At 45.1% G+C, this 19,806-nt stretch overlaps 3 protein-coding genes across 3 annotated transcripts; 2 read left to right on the forward strand and 1 right to left on the reverse strand.

The window, feature by feature from the left end:
- Positions 1–276: 276 nt before the first annotated feature.
- Positions 277–1,155, reverse strand: LOC147964359 (uncharacterized). The gene has a single exon (XM_087529939.1). It carries the CDS (start codon positions 1,153–1,155, stop codon positions 277–279), a length of 879 nt encoding a protein of 292 aa, XP_087386065.1.
- An 11,651-nt stretch (positions 1,156–12,806) lies between these two features.
- On the forward strand, positions 12,807–13,706 carry LOC125514003 (uncharacterized). The gene has a single exon (XM_048679242.2). It carries the CDS (start codon positions 12,883–12,885, stop codon positions 13,249–13,251), a length of 369 nt encoding a protein of 122 aa, XP_048535199.2. The 5' UTR covers positions 12,807–12,882; the 3' UTR covers positions 13,252–13,706.
- A 907-nt stretch (positions 13,707–14,613) lies between these two features.
- On the forward strand, positions 14,614–15,180 carry LOC147964360 (uncharacterized). The gene has a single exon (XM_087529940.1). It carries the CDS (start codon positions 14,614–14,616, stop codon positions 15,178–15,180), a length of 567 nt encoding a protein of 188 aa, XP_087386066.1.
- The last annotated feature ends 4,626 nt before the right edge of the window (positions 15,181–19,806 follow it).

A 19,806-nucleotide genomic window follows, 5' to 3' on the forward strand; every position in this document is an offset into this window, starting at 1 on the left:
CCCACCTCGTTCGAGACCAGATCAACACCAACATGAAGCTAGTAGATGTGGTTCTTGTTGCTCCAGTGCTACATGGATCTTGAAGAATGCGACGTTTGTATCCCCCTCCCAGAGCTAAGAGAATCGAGCACGCTCACAGGCAATCGAGCGGTCAAGGGAAGCGAGGCCCAGGTAGGTGCACTTGACCTCCCGTCGAAGCCAAGCTTCCGTAGGCGAGAGCGCCCGAAAGTCCTGGGCGGAGTCGAGGCGTAGGATGAGCTCGCGCGTGGTCATTAGCTACGAGGAGATGTTCCCTAGAGTGCGAGCACTCCAAGCCTGAAGCTTGCACGCCATTTCCTTCATGCGGTGGTAGATGGTGCGGAAGGGGTCGCTATCAGGTGGGATGGAATTCCAGGCCTCGTCAACCAGCTGATGGAAGCCATTGAGTTTGATCAAGTAGCGCTCGAAGTGGAAACGCCGTTTAGCGGTGGCGCGCGGGGAGTAATCCAAAAGCAATGTGAAATGGTCCGAGATGGCCGAAGTGAGGAAACGGAGGGTGTTGCAGGGGAATAGCGCCTCCCAAGATGAAGTCCAAAGGATGCGGTCGTTCTTGACCAGCGTGGGGTTGTTTTGCTTATTAGACCATGTACAGAGACCCCCATGAATGTAGATATCACGCAACACCAAGCCAGAGATTAGCCGGCGGAAGCGGTCCATCATGCGATGGTTGATTCTATTGTTGTTCTTGTCGGCCACTAAAGTGATCATGTTAAAGTCTCCGCCAATGATCCACGGCCCGACAATAGACAAATTGAGGTCATGTAGCTCTCCAAGGAACTCGAGCTTGGCAGTGTCGCCCTGAGGGTCGTAGACGTCGGTAATCCACCATGATTCGCCGCCCAAGACGGGCGCGAAGGTTGCGAAAACATGGAAGGTACCTATGGTGTGGTTTAAAAGCGAGACATTGTCAGCCTGCCATGCAAGGAGAATTCCTCCGCGCATGCCATTAGCGGGCAGCCAGTAGAAGTCACGGAAGGACGCGACAAGCGTTTCAGCAACGATGGCGGGAGATATGCATGAGAGTTTCGTTTCCTGGAGGCGGGCGATAGAAGGCGCAGCGGCGGCGATCACGCTATGAATTGCCGTGCGTTTGACTTGGCTATTGAGCCCATGCATGTTCCAAAAAACAGTTTTAAAGTTGTGATACATGAGAAAGGTTTGGGACGGGGGGGACAGAGATGAAGTGAGCAAGCTATCAGATCTCGACGAGGCGAGTCAGCGGTGGTGTGAAGCTGTCAAGGATCGCGGGAGGGACGTGCCATCTGTAGAAGTCGGCAAAGGCCTGGACCACATCCACAGTCAGGGGCTCCTCAAATAACCTGGTATATCTCTCCAAAATAGCCGGTTAAGTCTCCGCCTATAGCTTTTTTTAGAAAAGGAGGATGACCACCGGCCTCTGCATCTGGGCGATGCATACGGCAACTTTATTAATTATTCTCACAAGACCTTACAAAGCCAAACAACAGCAAGACTAAAGCCACCGTCTAAGCAACAACTGTTGCTACACCTATCCAATTGATGAAGGGGCGCAGATAGTCTGGGCCTAATACCAAACAGACATTGTAGCCAAACCTAAACATCTAAGACCTGAGGTCCCAACCAGGACGCCAGCCTGGTATGTGATACGTCTCCGTCGTATCTATAATTTTTGATTGTTCCATGTCAATATTCTACAACTTCCATATACTTTTTGGCAACTTTTTATACTATTTTTGAGACTAACATATTGATCCAGTGCCCAGTGCCAGTTCCTGTCTGTTGCATGTTTTTGGTTTCGCGGAATATCCATATCAAACGGAGTCCAAACGGGATAAAAACGGACGGAGATACTTTTTGGAATATTTGGAAATTCCGGAAGAAAATCCATGCGAGACGGTGCCCGAGGTGGCCACTGAAGGAAATATGCCCTAGAGGCAATAATAATGGTATTATTTTATTTCCTTATATCATGATAAATGTTTATTATTCATGCTAGAATTGTATTATCCGGAAACATAGTACTTGTGTGAATACATAGACAAACTAAACGTCACTAGTATGCCTCTACTTGACTAGCTCGTTAATCAAAGATGGTTATGTTTCCTAACCATGGACATGTGTTGTCATTTGATTAACGGGATCACATTATTAGGAGAATAATGTGATTGACATGACCCATTCCATTAGCTTAGCACCCGATCGTTTAGTATGTTGTTATTGCTTTCTTCATGACTTATACATGTTCCTATGACTATGAGATTATGCAACTCCCGTTTGCCGGAGGAACACTTTGTGTGCTACCAAACGTCACAACGTAACTGGGTGATTATAAAGGAGCTCTACAGGTGTCTCCAAATGTACATGTTGGGTTGGCGTATTTCGAGATTAGGATTTGTCACTCCGATTGTCGGAGAGGTATCTTTGGGCCCTCTCGGTAAGGCACATCACATAAGCCTTGCAAGCATTGCAACTAATGAGTTAGTTGCGAGATGATGTATTACAAAATGAGTAAAGAGACTTGCCGGTAACGAGATTGAACTAGGTATTGAGATACCGACGATCGAATCTCGGGCAAGTAACATACCGATGACAAAGGGAACAACGTATGTTGTTGTGCGGTCTGACCGATAAAGATCTTCGTAGAATATGTGGGAGCCAATATGAGCATCCAGGTTCCGCTATTGATTATTGACCGGAGATGTGTCTCGGTCATGTCTACATTATTCTCGAACCCGTAGGGTCCGCATGCTTAAGGTTTCGATGACAGTTATATTATGAGTTTATGAGTTTTGATGTACCGAAGTTAGTTCGGAGTCCCGGATGTGATCACGGACATGACGAGGAGTCTCGAAATGGTCGAGACATAAAGATTGATATATGGAAGCCTATGTTTGGACATCGGAAGTGTTCCGGGTGAAATCGGCATTTTACCGGAGTACCGGGAGGTTACCGGAACCCCCCAGTAACCTAATGGGCCTTAATGGGCCTAGTGGAGAAAGAGGAGAGGAGGCCTAGGGGTTGCCGCGCACCCCTCCCCCCCAAGTCCGAATTGGACAAGGAGGGGGCGGCGCCCCCCCTTTTCCTTTCTTCCCTCTCCTCCTTCCCCCCAAGTCCTAATCCAACTAGGGAAAGGAAGGGGAGTCCTACTCCCGGTAGGAGTAGGACTCCTCCTATGCGCCTCCTCCTAGGGCCGGCCGCACCCCCCCTTGGCTCCTTTATATACGGGGGCAGGGGGCACCCCTAGACACACAAGTTGATCTCTAAGATCGTTCTCTTAGCCGTGTGCGGTGCCCCCTTCCACCATAGTCCTCGAAAATATTGTAGTGGTGCTTAGCCGAAGCCCTGCGACAGTTGAACATCAAGATCGTCACCACGCCGTCGTGCTGACGGAACTCTTCCCCGACACTTTGCTGGATCGGAGTCCGGGGATCGTCATCGAGCTGAACATGTGCTAGAACTCGGAGGTGCCGTAGTTTCGGTGCTTGATCGGTCGGGCCGTGAAGACGTACGACTACATCAACCGCGTTGTCATAACGCTTCCGCTGTCGGTCTACAAGGGTACGTAGATCACACTCTCCCCTCTCGTTGCTATGCATCACCATGATCTTGCATGTGCGTAGGAAATTTTTTGAAATTACTACGTTCCCCAACAGCCACGAGGCAGGGGGCGCGCCCCCTACCCTCGTGAGCCACCCGTAAGGCGGTTGACGCTCTTCTTTTGCCGCAAGAAAGCTAATTTTCGGGAAAAAAATCACGGCGAAGGTTTTAGGCCAATCGGAGTTACGGATCTCCATATATATACACGAAACGGTGAAACAGAGACAGAACAGAACGCAGAAACAGAGAGAGACAGAGAGACAGATCCAATCTCGGAGGGGCTCTCGCCCCTCCCTTGCCATGGAGACCATGGAACAGAGGGGAAACCCTTCTCCCATCTAGGGAGGAGGTCAAGGAAGAAGAAGAAGGGGGGGCTCTCTCCCCCTCGCTTCCGGTGGCACCGGAGTGCCACCAGGGGCCATCGTCATCACCGCGATCTACACCAACACCTCCGCCATCTTCACCAACATCTCCATCACCTTCCCCCCTCTATCTACAACGGTCCACTCTCCCGCAACCCGCTGTACCCTCTACTTGAACATGGTGCTTTATGCTTCATATTATTATCCAATGATGTGTTGCCATCCTATGATGTGTGAGTAGATTTTCGTTGTCCTATCGATGGTTGATGAATTGCTATGATTGATTTAATTTGCTTGTGGTTATGTTGTTGTCCTTTGGTGCCCATCATATGATTGCGCGTGTTGATCACACCCTAGGGTTAGTTGTATGATGATAGGACTATGTATTGGAGGGCAAGAGTGACAGAAGCTTCAACCTAGCATAGAAATTGATGCATACGGGATTGAAGGGGGACCAATATATCTTAATGCTATGGTTGGGTTTTACCTTAATGAACATTAGTAGTTGCGGATGCTTGCTAATAGTTCCAATCATAAGTGCATAGAATTCCAAGTCAGGGATGACATGCTAGCAGTGGCCTCTCCCACATAATACTTGCTATCGGTCTAGTAAAGTAGTCAATTGCTTAGGGACAATTTTGCAACTCCTACCACCACTTTTCCACACTCGTTATATTTACTTTATTGTTTCTTTATCTAAACAGCCCCTACTTTTCATTTACGTACACTTTATTATCTTGCAAACCTATCCAACAACACCTACAAAGTATTTCTAGTTTCATACTTGTTCTAGGTAAAGCGAACGTCAAGCGTGCGTAGAGTTGTATCGCTGGTAGATAGAACTTGAGAGGATATTTGTTCTACCTTTAGCTCCTCGTTGGGTTCGACACTCTTACTTATCGAAAACTGTTGCGATCCTCTATAGTTGTGGGTTATGAAGACATTTTTCTGGCGCCGTTGCCGGGGAGCAATAGCGTGGGGTGAATATTCTCGTGTGTGCTTGTTTGCTTTATCACTAAGTAATTTTTATTTGCTGTTCTTAGTTGTCCTTTATCTTTAGTTATGGATATGGAATACGAAATACCAAAAAAATTAGGTGTACTTTCTGCTCATGGAGATGGGAAACCTCCTAAAACCCTCGATGCTGGTTATGTGAAAAATATTATGTACTACTTTAATAATCCTGAGAAAACCCCATTCAATTATGTAATGGGAGTAATGTTGGATCAACGTGAATACTTTAGGGATTACCGCTTGACACAAAAAGGGAAACTAATATGGGATCAAATTCATATATTGAATTGGTATGCTAGGCAACTATGCTTGAGATATGATTATACTTGTTGCTCTAATATGAAGGCTCCACACCTTCCCTTTTTATGCAAATTTAATGATAATAAAACCTTAGCTTCTTATGCTAGAGGTATATGTGATTACTATGATGTGAAACAAATAGAAGAATTTGTTGCTTTTATGGGTGCTTATGAAATTGAATCTATGTTTAAAGAGTTTGAAGATTTTGATGATTCGGTTTATAGACCTGAAAATTTAGCTATCCTTAAATATTGTTATGAGAATTATGAATACAATTACGATATTAATGCACTTATTGAGAAAGTCTCCGCTGTTCAAGAAGAGACTAATATTTTGCAGGAATCTATGGAAGAAGAAGTTGATGAAACTGTGAGCTCATTGGATGAAAAAGATGAGGAGGAGAGCGGAGAACAAAATGAGGAAGAGCGGATTGATCACCCGTGCCCACCTCCTAATGAGAGTAACTCTTCAACTCATATATTGTTTAATTCCCCTTCATGCTTACCGAAGGATGAATATTATGATAATTGATATGATCCCGTCGATTCTTTTGAAATATCCCTTTTTGATGATGCTTGATATGCTTGTAGCCAAGATGCCAATATGAATTATGCTTATGGAGATGAACTTGCTATAGTTCCTTATGTTAAACATAAAATTGTTGCTATTGCACCCACGCATGATAGTCCTATTATCTTTTTGAATTCTCCTGACTACACTATATCGGAGAAGTTTGCACTTATTAAGGATTACATTAATGGGTTGCCTTTTACCATTGCACATGATGATTTTGATGAATATAATATGCATGTGCTTGCTGCTCCTACTTGCAATTATTATGAGAGAGGAACTATATCTCCACCTCTCTATGTTTCCAATATGGTAAAATTGCAAGAAACTGTTTATACTATGCGTTGGCCTTTACTTTGTGTGCATGAATTGTTCTTTTATGACATGCCGATGCATAGGAAGAGAGTTAGACTTCGTCATTACACGATATATGTTACCTTGTGCTCACCACTAAATTACAAATCATTGTTAATTAAAATAGGCTTTGATATACCTTGGGATCCGGGTGGATCCATTACTTGAACACTTTATGCCTAGCTTAATGGCTTTAAAGAAAGCGCTGCCAGGGAGACAACCCGGAAGTTTTAGAGAGTCATTTATTTCTGTTGAGTGCTTTTATATAGTTTAAAAACAACAAAAATAAAGAGGAGAACCCAAAACGTTTTCAAAAAGGAAAGCGAAAGTGAGAAAGACAAGCATTGTTGAAGTGGGAGCTAGCCTTGAACTTTGTTCATGCTCACGGAAACTTTGTGAATCTTGATTACAGAAACTTTTCAATAAAAATAATTATCCCCTTGTACAATTTCATTGTATTACAAAAATAATGTGCCAAGGTTTGCCTTTAGGATGTTTACATTTGCTTGATGGTTTGTGCGGTGCAGGATAAAAACTTTGGCTGTAGTGCGTGATTTTATTTTTAGTTGGAACGTCAAATAGTTCTGATTCTTTTTGCACTGTCTTCCTATAAAAATTGTTTATTTTTCCTAATTTTGGTATAATTTTTCAAGTGTCAGAAGTATGGTGAATGTTCAGATTATTACAGACTGTTCTGTTTTAGACAGATTCTGTTTTTGATGCATAGTTTGCTTATTTTGATGAAACTGTCAATTTATATTAGTGGATTAAGCCATGAAAAGTTATATTACAGTAGACACAATGCAAAAATAAAATATGAATTGGTTTGCAATAGTACTTAAAGTAGTGATTTGCTTTATTATACTAACGGATCTTACCGAGTTTTCTGTTGAAGTTTTGTGTGGATGAAGTGTTCGATGATCGAGAAGGTCTCGATGTGAGAAGAAGGAAGAGAGGCAAGAGCTCAATCTTGGGGATGCCCGAGGCACTCCAAGTAAATATTCATGGAGACTCAACCGTCTAAGCTTGGGGATGCCCCGGAAGGCATCCCCTCTTTCTTCAACAAGTATCGGTATGTTTTCGGATTCGTTTCGTTCATGCGATATGTGCAATCTTGGAGCGTCTTTTGCATTTAGTTTTCATTTTTATTTTATGCACCATGCTGGTATGAGATAGTCCTTGGTTAATTTATAGAATGCTCTATGCACTTCACTTATATCTTTTGACTATGGCTTTATAGAATGCTTCATGTGCTTCACTTATATCATTTGAAGTTTGGATTGCCTGTTTCTCTTTACATAGAAAACCGCCATTTGTAGAATTCTCTTTTGCTTCACTTATATTTGTTAGAGTGTGGGCATATCTTTTGTAGAAAGAATTAAACTCTCTTGCTTCACTTATATTTATTTAGAGAGATGACAGGAACTGGTCATTCACATGGTTAGTCATAAAACCCTACATAAAACTTGTAGATCACTGAATATGATGTGTTTGATTCCTTGCAATAGTTTTGCGATATAAAGATGGTGATATTAGAGTCATGCTAGTGGGTAGTTGTGGATTAGTAGAAATACTTGTGTTGAGGTTTGTGATTCCCGTAGCATGCACGTATGGTGAACCGTTATGTAACGAAGTTGGAGCATGAGGTATTTATTGATTGTCTTCCTTATGAGTGGCGGTCGGGGACGAGCGATGGTTTTTTTCTACCAATCTATCCCCCTAGGAGCATGCGTGTAGTACTTTGTTTCGATGACCAATAGATTTTTGCAATAAGTATGTGAGTTCTTTATGACTAATGTTGAGTCCATGGATTATACGCACTCTCACCCTTCCATCATTGCTAGCCTCTCTAGTGCCGCGCAATTTTCGCCGGTACCATAAACCCACCATATACCTTCCTCAAAACAGCCACCATACCTACCTATTATGGCATTTCCATAGCCATTCCGATATATATTGCCATGCAACTTTCATCATCATCATATACATGACTTGAGCATTCATTGCCATATTGCTTTGCATGATCGTAAGATAGCTAGCATGATGTTTTCATGGCATGTCCGTTTTTTGATGCCATTGCTACACTAGATCATTGCACATCCCGATACACCGCCGAAGGCATTCATATAGAGTCATATCTTTGTTCTAGATATCGAGTTGTAATATTGAGTTGTAAGTAAATAAAAGTGTGATGATCATCATTATTAGAGCATTGTCCCATGTGAGGTCATCAAAATAAAAGTGGCCAAAGAAGCCCAAAAAAAAGAAAAAGAGAGGCCAAAGAAGCCTACAAAAAAGGAGAAAAATAATGAGAGAAAAAGAGAGAAGGTGAAATGTTACTATCCTTTTACCACACTTGTGCTTCAAAGTAGCACCATGTTCTTCATATAGAGAGTCTCTTGAGTTATCACTTTCATATACTAGTGGGAATTTTCATTATAGAACTTGGCTTGTATATTCCAACGATGGGCTTCCTCAAATGCCCTAGGTCTTCATGAGCAAGCAAGTTGGATGCACACCCACTTAGTTTCAGTTAGAGCTTTCATATACTTATAGCTCTAGTGCATCCGTTGCATGGCAATCCCTACTCACTCACATTGATATCTATTGATGGGCATCACCATAGCCCGTTGATACACCTAGTTGATGTGAGACTATCTTCTCCTTCTTGTCTTCTCCACCATCATATTCTATTCCACCTATAGTGCTATGTCCATGGCTCACGCTCATGTATTGCGTGAAAGTTGAAAATGTTTGAGAACGTCAAAAGTATGAAACAATTGCTTGGCTTGTTATCGGGTTTGTGCATGATGTGAGTATTTTGTGTGAAGAAGATGGAGCATAGCCAGACTATATGATTTTATAGGGATAACTTTCTTTGGCCATGTTATTTTAAAAAGACATGATTGCTTTATTAGTAGGCTTGAAGTATTATTGTTTTTATGTCAAATGATAGACTATTGCTTTGAATCACTCGTATCTTAATATTCATGCCATGATTAGATATGTGATCAAGATTATGCTAGGTAGCATTCCACATCAAAAATTATTTTTTTTATCATTTACCTACTCGAGGACGAGTAGGAATTAAGCTTGGGGATGCTGACACGTCTCCGTCATATCTATAATTTTTGATTGTTTCATGTCAATATTCTACAACTTCCATATACTTTTGGTAACTTTTTATACTATTTTTGGGACTAACATATTGATCCAGTGCCTAGTGCCAGTTCCTGTCTGTTGCATGTTTTTGGTTTCGCAGAATATCCATATCAAACGGAGTCCAAACGGGATAAAAACGGACGGAGATACTTTTTGGAATATTTGGAAAATTCTGGAAGAAAAATCCACGCGAGACGGTGCCCGAGGTGGCCACGAGGCAGGGGGGCACGCCTGCCCCCTGGGCGCGCCCCTACCCTCGTGAGCCACCCGTAAGGAGGTTGACGCTCTTCTTTTGTCGCAAGAAAGCTAATTTTCGGAGAAAAAAATCATGGCGAAGGTTTCAGGCCAATCGGAGTTACGGATATCCATATATACACGAAACGGTGAAACAGAGACAGAACAAAACGCAGAAACAGAGAGAGACAGAGAGACAGATCCAATCTCGGAGGGGCTCTCGCCCCTCCCTTGCCATGGAGGCCATGGACCAGAGGGGAAATCCTTCTCTCATCTAGGGAGGAGGTCAAGGAAGAAGAAGAAGGAGGGGGGCTCTCTCCCCCTCGCTTCCGGTGGCACCGGAGTGCCACCGGGGGCCATCATCATCACCGCGATCTACACCAACACCTCCGCCATCTTCACCAACATCTTCATCACCTTCCCCCCTCTATCTACAGCGGTCCACTCTCCCGCAACCCGCTGTACCCTCTACTTGAACATGGTGCTTTATGCTTCATATTATTATCCAATGATGTGTTGCCATCCTATGATGTGTGAGTAGATTTTCGTTGTCCTATCGATGGTTGATGAATTGCTATGATTGATTTAATTTGCTTGTGGTTATGTTGCTGTCCTTTGGTGCCCATCATATGATTGCGCGTGTTGATCACACCCTAGGGTTAGTTGATAGGACTATATATTGGAAGGCAAGAGTGACAGAAGCTTCAACCTAGCATAGAAATTGATGCATACGGGATTGAAGGGGGACCAATATATCTTAATGCTATGGTTGGGTTTTACCCTAATGAACATTAGTAGTTGCGGATGTTTGCTAATAGTTCCAATCATAAGTGCATAGAATTCCAAGTCAGCGATGACATGCTAGCAGTGGCCTCACCCACATAATACTTGCTATCGGTCTAGTACAGTAGTCAATTGCTTACGGACAATTTCGCAACTCCTACCATCACTTTTCCACACTCGCTATATTTACTTTATTGTTTCTTTATCTAAACAGACCCTACTTTTTATTTACGTACTCTTTATTACTCCCTCCATTCCACAATGTAGTGCTTTCTCTATCCACGTGCTTCAACTTTGACCGTAAATTTAACTACCAAGACCGATTACGATGGGAGCAAAAATTATATCAGTGAATTCGTATTCGAAAGAAGTTTTCAATTATATAATTTTTTCTTCCGCCGTAGTTGGTCTCGTTGGTTAAATTTACGGTCAAAGTTGGACCTGGGAAGCGTGGGCGAACTATATTTTGGAATGGAGGGAGTATCTTGCAAACCTATCCAACAACATCTACAAAATACTTCTAGTTTCATACTTGTTCTAGGTAAAGCGAACGTCAAGCGTGCGTAGAGTTGTATCGCTGGTCGATAGAACTTGAGGGAATATTTGTTCTACCTTTAGCTCCTCGTTAGGTTCGACACTCTTACTTATCGAAAACTGTTGCGATCCCCTATACTTGTGGGTTATCAGTATGGGGCACCTACCAGTCCGGCGCACTCCTCAACCAGGACGCCTGCCGGGTATGAGGCCGCCGCAGCCACATGCTATCAATCCATCTTTAGAGTTGTACTGTTGCATGTACCGTGCCAGGTCTCTCTGCCATCGACGCCACCACGACGTCCGACATCGTCGTCCTCCTGCGCAAGTCCATCCTCCCACAGCGAACTCCGAATTTGCATTGCGCCACGCCGTCAAGATCCGTCGCCATCAGTGTGTAGGGTGAATCACTGCTCCATCAAAGAATCCGTGCTCTGGTCACTCGATCACGTGTGTACCCTCCAAGAATGACGCCCCCAAGGGAGGAACGACATCAGAGCGCCGCCGTCATCCGATCATCCGATCTAGGGTTTCCCCTGGAGGTAGCAGAGAGTGGCCTTGAATTTCTCCACGGCGATGCCTTCAAGAAGGGAACGACGCAGATAGCGCTGCCACCGCCGGCCTTAGCAGACGCCGAAGGCAAGTTTTCACCCAGATCAGTTCGAAGGGACCCAACTCTCGTGCACAGGCCGCCGTTACCACCAGCACCACCAGGCAGAACCCTGGAGCACCGGCAGATCAGCAAGCCGCCGACACCACCGCATCCAGATCGCCGGCCACGCCGGGCCACCTCCATCCCCCGCGCCGTCCGGGTCAGAGACGAAGCCGTCGACCACGCACAGAGACCACCGCCGCCTGCACACGCCGGAGCGCCGCCGAGAGTTACTTGTGATTTCCGCATGTTATTTTTTATGATGTTTCTAAAGAGGCAAGTTGCGTTGTGCATGATCTAGCTAAGCTAGCTAGGAGTTCTGTGTGTTCTGGTTGAATGGAAGAACCACCAAATGAGATTATTAGCTCTCTTATAAATGATGCTACTATGATTACCAGGCATAAAGAGTGTTTGAATGTGAAAAAAAAAGGTGCATGGGAGTCTAGTGGGTAAGTCTAGTTTCTTCCGATCAAGTATTAGGCTCGATTGTTCTCTCGAGAACTTTATAGTTAGATATAGAAAAGGGCTTTTGATTTTGAAAGGTAAATCATTTTGAAAGTTGCAACTTTCGAATTGGAAACTTGAGAATAGAATGTAGGGAACCAATTTGTGGTCCTAAACTTGATATTGGTGTTCGCATTTTTCTGGATTTATTTCAACCTTTCAGTTGATGTGTGTTAAATGGGAGGAGACATTCCCGTCGATTACGAAAGCGTCTGTGGCAACTTTTAACAATCTCAAGATGATGTGTCGGCCTATTCTCTCGAAGATACTCATAAAAATAGTGTGTGTGCCCATGCGTTATGTGTATTATGTATATGTGTTCATAAAATAAAATGTATATGCGTATGTATAAGCATCCGCGTCTGTACTATGTTTAAAAAAATAACCAAAAGACCATGACGTGGCTAGGGAGGATGGTGGACCGGCCTCGCGACTTACAGCCAACGGACATAACTTGAACTGACAGCCCCCGGTTTGACCAAGTTAATTAGTAGAGTATTATTTTTCTTTTGCGAATGAGAGAATAAATTAGCTGTAACCACTAATCTACCAATTATTTCACGTTCCTAAAAACAATTTATTTCGATTCTAAAAAACAATTTGTTTCACGTTCAGCATGTGTAGCGGAGAGAACTTTCTTGTACCGCGCCACGTCTTGTCCGCCGCCCCGTTTCATCGGACGCGCCGTCCAAAACAGGCGGCCCGCTCCCTGTTTTCCCTTAGGCCGCTCCTCCCTTTCGCCGCCTGTTTCGCGTCCCCGGTCGCGTATAAAAATGGCAACCCCCGCAGAGATCGCCGATGAGACGACATCCACTTGAGCAAGTAAACCAGGTGCGGCGCAGACGCAGAGAGAAAGAAAGGAAGCAAGGGGAGGAACAGGATCTAGGGGCTGCGATGGCGTCGGCGGCGAGCAGGAAGGCGCCGTCGCTGGTGGTGGCGGCAAGCGTGGGCGCCGTGGAGGCGCTCAAGGACCAGGCGGGCCTGTGCCGCTGGGGCTACCCGCTCCGCTCGCTCTACCGCCACGCCGCCGCCGCGCCCAGGCTCCGCGCCCTGTCCACCTCGCTCTCCGAGGCAGCGGCCGCCGCGGCTCCCCGACCGGCGCCTTTGTCCGCGGAGGACGCGAAGCTGCGCAAGGCGCACCACCTCGTCTGCTGGGGCCCCAACTGAGCTCCTTCTCTCCGCTTCATGTCACCACCGGCACATGAGCATATATAAGTAGCTGATGAATGCCTGTGTCAATGGTGTCGGGATTAGTAACAAAAGGCTTGCTTTGCTGTTTCGCCGGAGAAAGCAGAGCCGTCATTGTGTGCAGCGCCGGTGAACCGCTCCGGCCTCGGAGGAGTAGGACGGTTCATCAACGCTGCACTCAATGGCACCTTTGCGTCTCTTCCTCCTCTTCGTCTTCCCCAGTAGTAGTGTCTGGTTGCATCTGGCTAGCTTAGCTTCCGTAGACGCAAGCAGGAATCATGGCTTTAACTTTTGAGGCCGGGACATCAACCATTTTCTTTTGTAGTAGTATGATGAGGTGTGCGAGGCTATTACGATGGTTGTACTGCGGTGGAGAACTGACCGGCGTTGTTGTACTACAGATCGTACTATGCTTATGTTGTGACTTGTGTCGACTACTGCCCTCCACCTTGATTTGTCATCTGGATCTCAAATCGGTCAGAGATCCATGAGGATTGAGGCCCGTGGGGCTGGCGACGACCTTTGGGGGTGACAGTAGTACATCGCTTGCTAAATTCAACTGCCAGTACAGTAGTACCCAAATCAAATTCAACTTGCTAAACTCAACTGCCAGTAGTACCGAAATCAAACGGACGGACGTAGTACTAGCGAGTAGGAGTAGTACGAACTGTACTACTGCTAATGAACTGAAATCTTCGTCATGCTGTAGTACAAGTCAGACGGCAGTATTTCCTCGCGAAAATGCAAGATGGATCACGTCTAAAAGCACGTCTAAATCCCGTCATGCTGTGTCGGGATTAGTACCGCAGCGGTGACCGCACTGACAGTTCCCATCGGGAACTTGCAGGTTATTATTCCCAGATCCTATATGCTTCTTCTTCTTCTTCTTCTTCGCTTGAGCACGTCTAAAAGCGCCCGGAAGCATTTCATTTTCATGGAGAAGAAAGTGTTATTAGAGCACTCCAACGGCCGATCCAAACGGACGGCGTATTTGTTCGCTTTTTGTTTGTTTGGATCGGCCGCCCACCCAACATCTGCCCTTTTTTGCATTTGGGTCAACAGTGCGTCCGACGCGCCGACTCATTTCATGTCCGCGCTCAATTTAAAAAAAAAGGCCCGCGGCCACAGATCATACCATCGGCCATGTCGTCGCCCTGGGTTTGGCGCTCCAGAGCGCGGGAAAGGATCGCCCGGGCGGGAAAAATCGGCCTAGCGCGCGCTGGTTTTGGCGCGCCGCGTCCGGCGTGCGTTAAGAAGGCGCTCCCTCCACACTCTGTTCGCCGCCCTCTCGCCTCGCCCCCCCTCCCCCCCCTTCACTAGCCTCGCCGTCTCTGCGTCATCATGTCGATGCGCTGCCTGGGCGCTTCGGATTTTCGCAGAGTCCGTGAGCGCCGCTACGGCAGCTTCTCCTCCGAGATCTGGTTTGGCGAGAAACGCCTCAGTCTCGGCACCTTCGACATCGCAGAGGATGCGGCCTGCACGTACGACGCGGCGGCGTGGTGCCTTCGGCGGCCTCGTCGAGAGATGAATTTTCCCGACGTGTCGACAAGCCAGCGGGCGCAGGATCTCGCGCCTCTCCCACGGCTTTTCACCGACGAGGAACGTCGTGGCAACCGGAGGCGGCAATGTCGCCTCGCCATCGCCGAGATAGACGTGAAAGCCATGACGGTGTGGCGTGAACGCTTCCCGCAGGACATCGTCAACGAGCGCCAATTCTACAAGCAAAGAAGGACGGAGAGGGGGGCGAGGAGGACGGAGCGAGCTGCCTATCGGGAGGACAAACGTTCTCAGTTGCACATGAAGCTAGGAGAAGCGTCGTCCTGGAATTCCGAGGACGAGTGGTATGTTGACGTCTACATTCAGACTTCAGAGGAGGACATTACCGAGTCGGAGTCGGAAAATGGCTAGTAGTTGATCTTTTATGTCTATACTAGAACTATCTATGTATCCTTTATCTATCGAAAAAAAATGGCCGGCTACGTCGGTGATGAAGTAGGCGGGCAAGAGTGTGTTGTTCAATAGGAAAAGGTCAATGTGACATCAACCAACGGGTCCGGGAAGAGAAGAGGGCGAGCGCGCGCGTCCGTCTCGTGTCCGCGCCGATGCAAATCCGGCTCAAAAATAGGCCAGGAATGAGTCGGCAGGCGGACGCGAAGCGAATGTTAGGTCAGCGCGTTGGGCCGACTTTTATGTTCGTGCCGACCCAAACGGATGGCAGCGGACGAAATGAGTCGCCCTATTAAAGTTGCTCTTTTGGCGTGGATGACCAATGTTTTACACGATTCAGAATACGAGCAACGCAATGGGAAGCTAAGACATGGAAGGATACACAAACGTGACCGTCCTCGCCAACCGGCCTACGACCGCTACGACATGAAACTCGCCTTAACCAACCTTTAGCCAAGAAGGCCCGACCAAGACACAGGGCACCAGGACCGTCATACTGAACCTTGAGGACAATTTCAACCAACAAAATAAACACAAACAAATACGTCTAGTTGTGTACAAACGAATAAAATTGCATTTGTTACAGATTGGATTTTCCGGTACACAGATGGTCTACAACAGAATATTATGTTAAACTTTGAAATAAAAAAAACTAATGTAACACCCTGAAACAAATCAAGACTTGTTAAAATCAGAAAGCATAGCACGAATCTCAAAGCAACATTGGCCCTGTGCATGGTAACATTCCTCGGTCAAATGTATCTCAAGATCCTACACGGACTATAGAATAGTAGAATTCATGCAGAATAGTTACTAGAGTACAAATCTGCAATATGCCTGCAAACATCCGGCTGCGAAGATACCATGAGATCCGTCGAGGCCATATTTACCACCGACGATTAGACCTTTTTATCCTGGGTGAAGGACTAAAGTTTCGGAACAAAAGGGCCGACGAAACCAACAAGACAAACATCCAGGTTCAGTTTTAAAAAGAAGGCCGACGAAACAACAAAGCACAAAAGCAAAAGCGCAAACCGGCATCCATGCATATACTTACCGTAACAAAAGCTAGAAGGATAGCAACAACCAGAAAGGTTAGTACCGACAGGTTACAGAACAGTTTGTAACTACAACGCTGCTATTACTCAGATCATTGACAGCCTTGGAAGAACATCACCTCATGGTTTAACCAACTCCAGTATGCCTCATCGTCGGGCCCCAGCCTTCGGGTTTGCTGATCTCAGACGTTGCGCTGCCGCTACCGCCTGCCTCGTTTCTGCATGCCACACCAATACAACGAATGAGTTATCCATGTCTGTTGGATCATGCGAGTAAACATGATCAAAAGATGTTGCGTTCCTACTCTTCCTTATATGGAGAACAGATTACAGCACAAAGCCCACAGCTACCAAATTTCTATCTTTACCATGAAAACAAAGGATCCAGCCACTAATCTCAAAGAAACTCATGGGTGTACATAGCCAAACCAGCAACACATTTCACTAAGCCCCCCCAAAAAAGCAGACACGGCACTAGCAGGGAAAAGATGATCCACGGTCTCTGCATTGCCACAAAACATTCATTTAGTATCACAAACACAGCCCTTTTAGCCAAATTGTCTTTGGTTGGGAATATTTTCCTAACAGCAAGCCACAGACGGGTTTTACCTTCAGTGGTGCTTTAACAAACCAAAGGTTCTTATGTGGCCAGCTAACATAACTACTTTTCAGAGGCACAAACATTGACTGAGCTGGAAGAACACCAGTTTTGTTCAGTACCCATCTACCTATATTTTCCTCCTCATAGCGTAAAACAAGAATTATAGGTCAAAAATCAGGGCCAGGGTGCCCAAGGAGCAATAGTTTATTCACCAGTTCAAAGAGCATTTAATACTGTTAATGAAAAGTATCGTGGATAACCAGTGTTGATGTCAGCTGGTATATCAGGTATAAACAATAAAGTACAACTGAACTAATGGCCCGACCATTTAATCTATGTTGTTGTAGTTGCTACTATTTTCCAAAAGATATACTAATCCCAGTTTTATAGAACAAAGCACCTTTTTCAAAACAGAAAAAAGAAGAACGTTAGTTTCAGGAATGGTTGTAGCGACCAGACCTCAAACAGTCTGATCTCTGTGCTCCGGTGTCATCCCTAGATCAGTAATGCTGACACCACACAGTATTCGGAGGATTTATAGCAGAGTAGCAATCACACACTTATTACATCGAGTGTCTCAAAAGAGAACTTATTACAATTAATATGGCTTAAGGCCATCTAATAACGATAACAGCGGAAGGCTTGGAAGATAAGTGAGTCCATCAACTCCAACGGCATCACTGAGTATAGAACCACGACCTAAAAACTACTTAATCATCGTCTGAAAAGTCTGCAACATTAACGTTGCAGCCTGAAAACGGGTCAACACATGGAATATGCTGGCAAGGTAACACATAGAGAGTAATGGAATGAAATAGCTATACTATATGTATATTTGGCTGGTGGAAATCTCTATGATTACAGTTTTGCGTAAAACCAATTTTTCCCTACTTCAAAGAAATAAAATTTAATTACTATCATGGTGGTTGTTAAACATTGAGAATGGTTGACAGCATTCTCAATCCCAATTAAGCATCATCGTTAAACATAACCCAACAAAATTAATTTAGAGTAACATGTTGAGATTCACATGAAAATCCAAGTACTAGATACTCAAAACGTCCATAACTGGGGACACGGCTAACCATGATTAGTTTATTACACTTTGCAGAGGTTTGCGCACTTTTCCCCACAAGACTCGATCGCCTCCGTTTGGTTTCTCGCACTACATGGTGTTTGAGAAGACGGATGACCGAGACATAGTCTTTCAGAAGTGCTAGCACCTTATGATCGGGTAGACCGTACCACCTACATCCCCTACATCTGCTAGTCTACCACTCTAAGAGTTCGCACAACTTAGTCAACTATGCTAGAGCCCATAATAGCTTGTGGCTGCACACGGAAGTTTCTAATATGAATAGTCTCATGATCCCTTTGAGTCTCGGTGGCGGTTCATAAAAAAACAGGCAATCCTGGTCTACCCAGGTGCCTGGACAGGCAATCCTGGAATAACCAGGTATCTCAATCCACCCAGATGTGTGTTTAAGTGGCCACCTTAGATAAACCATTAATTAACAATTTCACATCTGTCATGGATATCACTCACCCAATCCACGTCTACTAGTATAGCATGGCATAAAAAGCAAACGTAGAAGTAACTCCCAAAGGTTTGATAATAAACAGGTAATAGGCACTACCTCATCTACTTCCCATCCCATAATTTAATTAGATCCTAATCATGCAATGTGTGAGGATTGATCTAATGCAATAAAACTGGGTAGTAGAAAAGGTATGATCAAAGTGTTACTTGCCTTGCTGATGATCCGCGAAACCTAACGATTCGAAGTAACAAGCGGCGCACTCCGGGTATTTTATCGCAGACAAACAAACAAGTATACAATAAGTACTCATCTAATGCACGGGTAAAACTCAAATAAGAGATCTAACCAGAAGGTTCAACTTAAGAACTCCGGTTTGCAAAAAGAATCAGATCGAACGAAGCAACGAAAGTCAAACGGCGAAAGAAAACAACTTCGTTCTAGTAATCTGGATCTAGGGCAAATTTTACAGTAGCAAAATCTTGTTTAAGTTGATTAAACGGATAGCGGGTTTTGAGACGAAACTCTAGGCGCTTGAATCGCCTGATTCCAATAAACGAGCGAAAAGTTATACTAAAACTAAAATCGGATCAGAATCGCGATCAGAAAAATCATGGATTTAATCCAAAAAAAATAAAAACGACGAACGCTCAATAGAACGAACGGACGGACGAACGCTCACTATTTAAAGAAACCAGAAAAACCGAATCTAAAAAAATCGACGAAAAACCGACGGTTTTTTCGAAAAAAACGGCGGCACGGAAAACGAGGCGGCGGCGACGGCGTCCGGCGGGCGGCGCGGCGGCGGAGTCGGCGGGGAGGCGGCGGGCAAGGCGGCAGCGCGGCGGCGCGGGCGGCGGTGCGGCGGGGCGGCGGCGGCGGGGGGGGAGGGGGGGGCGAGCGGGGCGGGGCTGGCTAGGGTTTGGCCCGGGGGGGCTGGGCCGGCTTTTATTGCCTAGTCGGGCCAGAGTCCTAGTCGGACACGGCCCGTTAGGTCGGTTCGTTTCTTTATTATTCCGCTCGGAAGAAAAATAAAAAGAAATACTAAACAAACTCCTAAAATTCCGAAACAAATTTTCACGGGCTTCCAAAATCAAGCCGCATAAGATGAACATTTATTTGTGACCTAAATGCAATTTTGAAAAACGCACATTTTTCCTAAATTCAAATAAAACACCGAAAAACTCCGAAATAAAATCTTATTTGATTTTATTATTAAATCCTCAATATTTCTTTATTTTGGGAAAGTCATTTTATTCCCTCTCTCATATTTTTGTAATAGAAATAATTGATGATAAAATAAATAAAATCAAATGATCCTATTTTCAAAATTTGAGAAAACTCAAATATGAAAATAACGAAATCTCCAACTCTCTCCGTGGGTCATTGA

This window comes from Triticum urartu, chromosome 6A, assembly GCF_056163025.1.
Source record: "Triticum urartu cultivar PI428250 chromosome 6A, HENAU_Tu73, whole genome shotgun sequence".
In the NCBI taxonomy this organism is placed as follows: domain Eukaryota; kingdom Viridiplantae; phylum Streptophyta; class Magnoliopsida; order Poales; family Poaceae; genus Triticum; species Triticum urartu.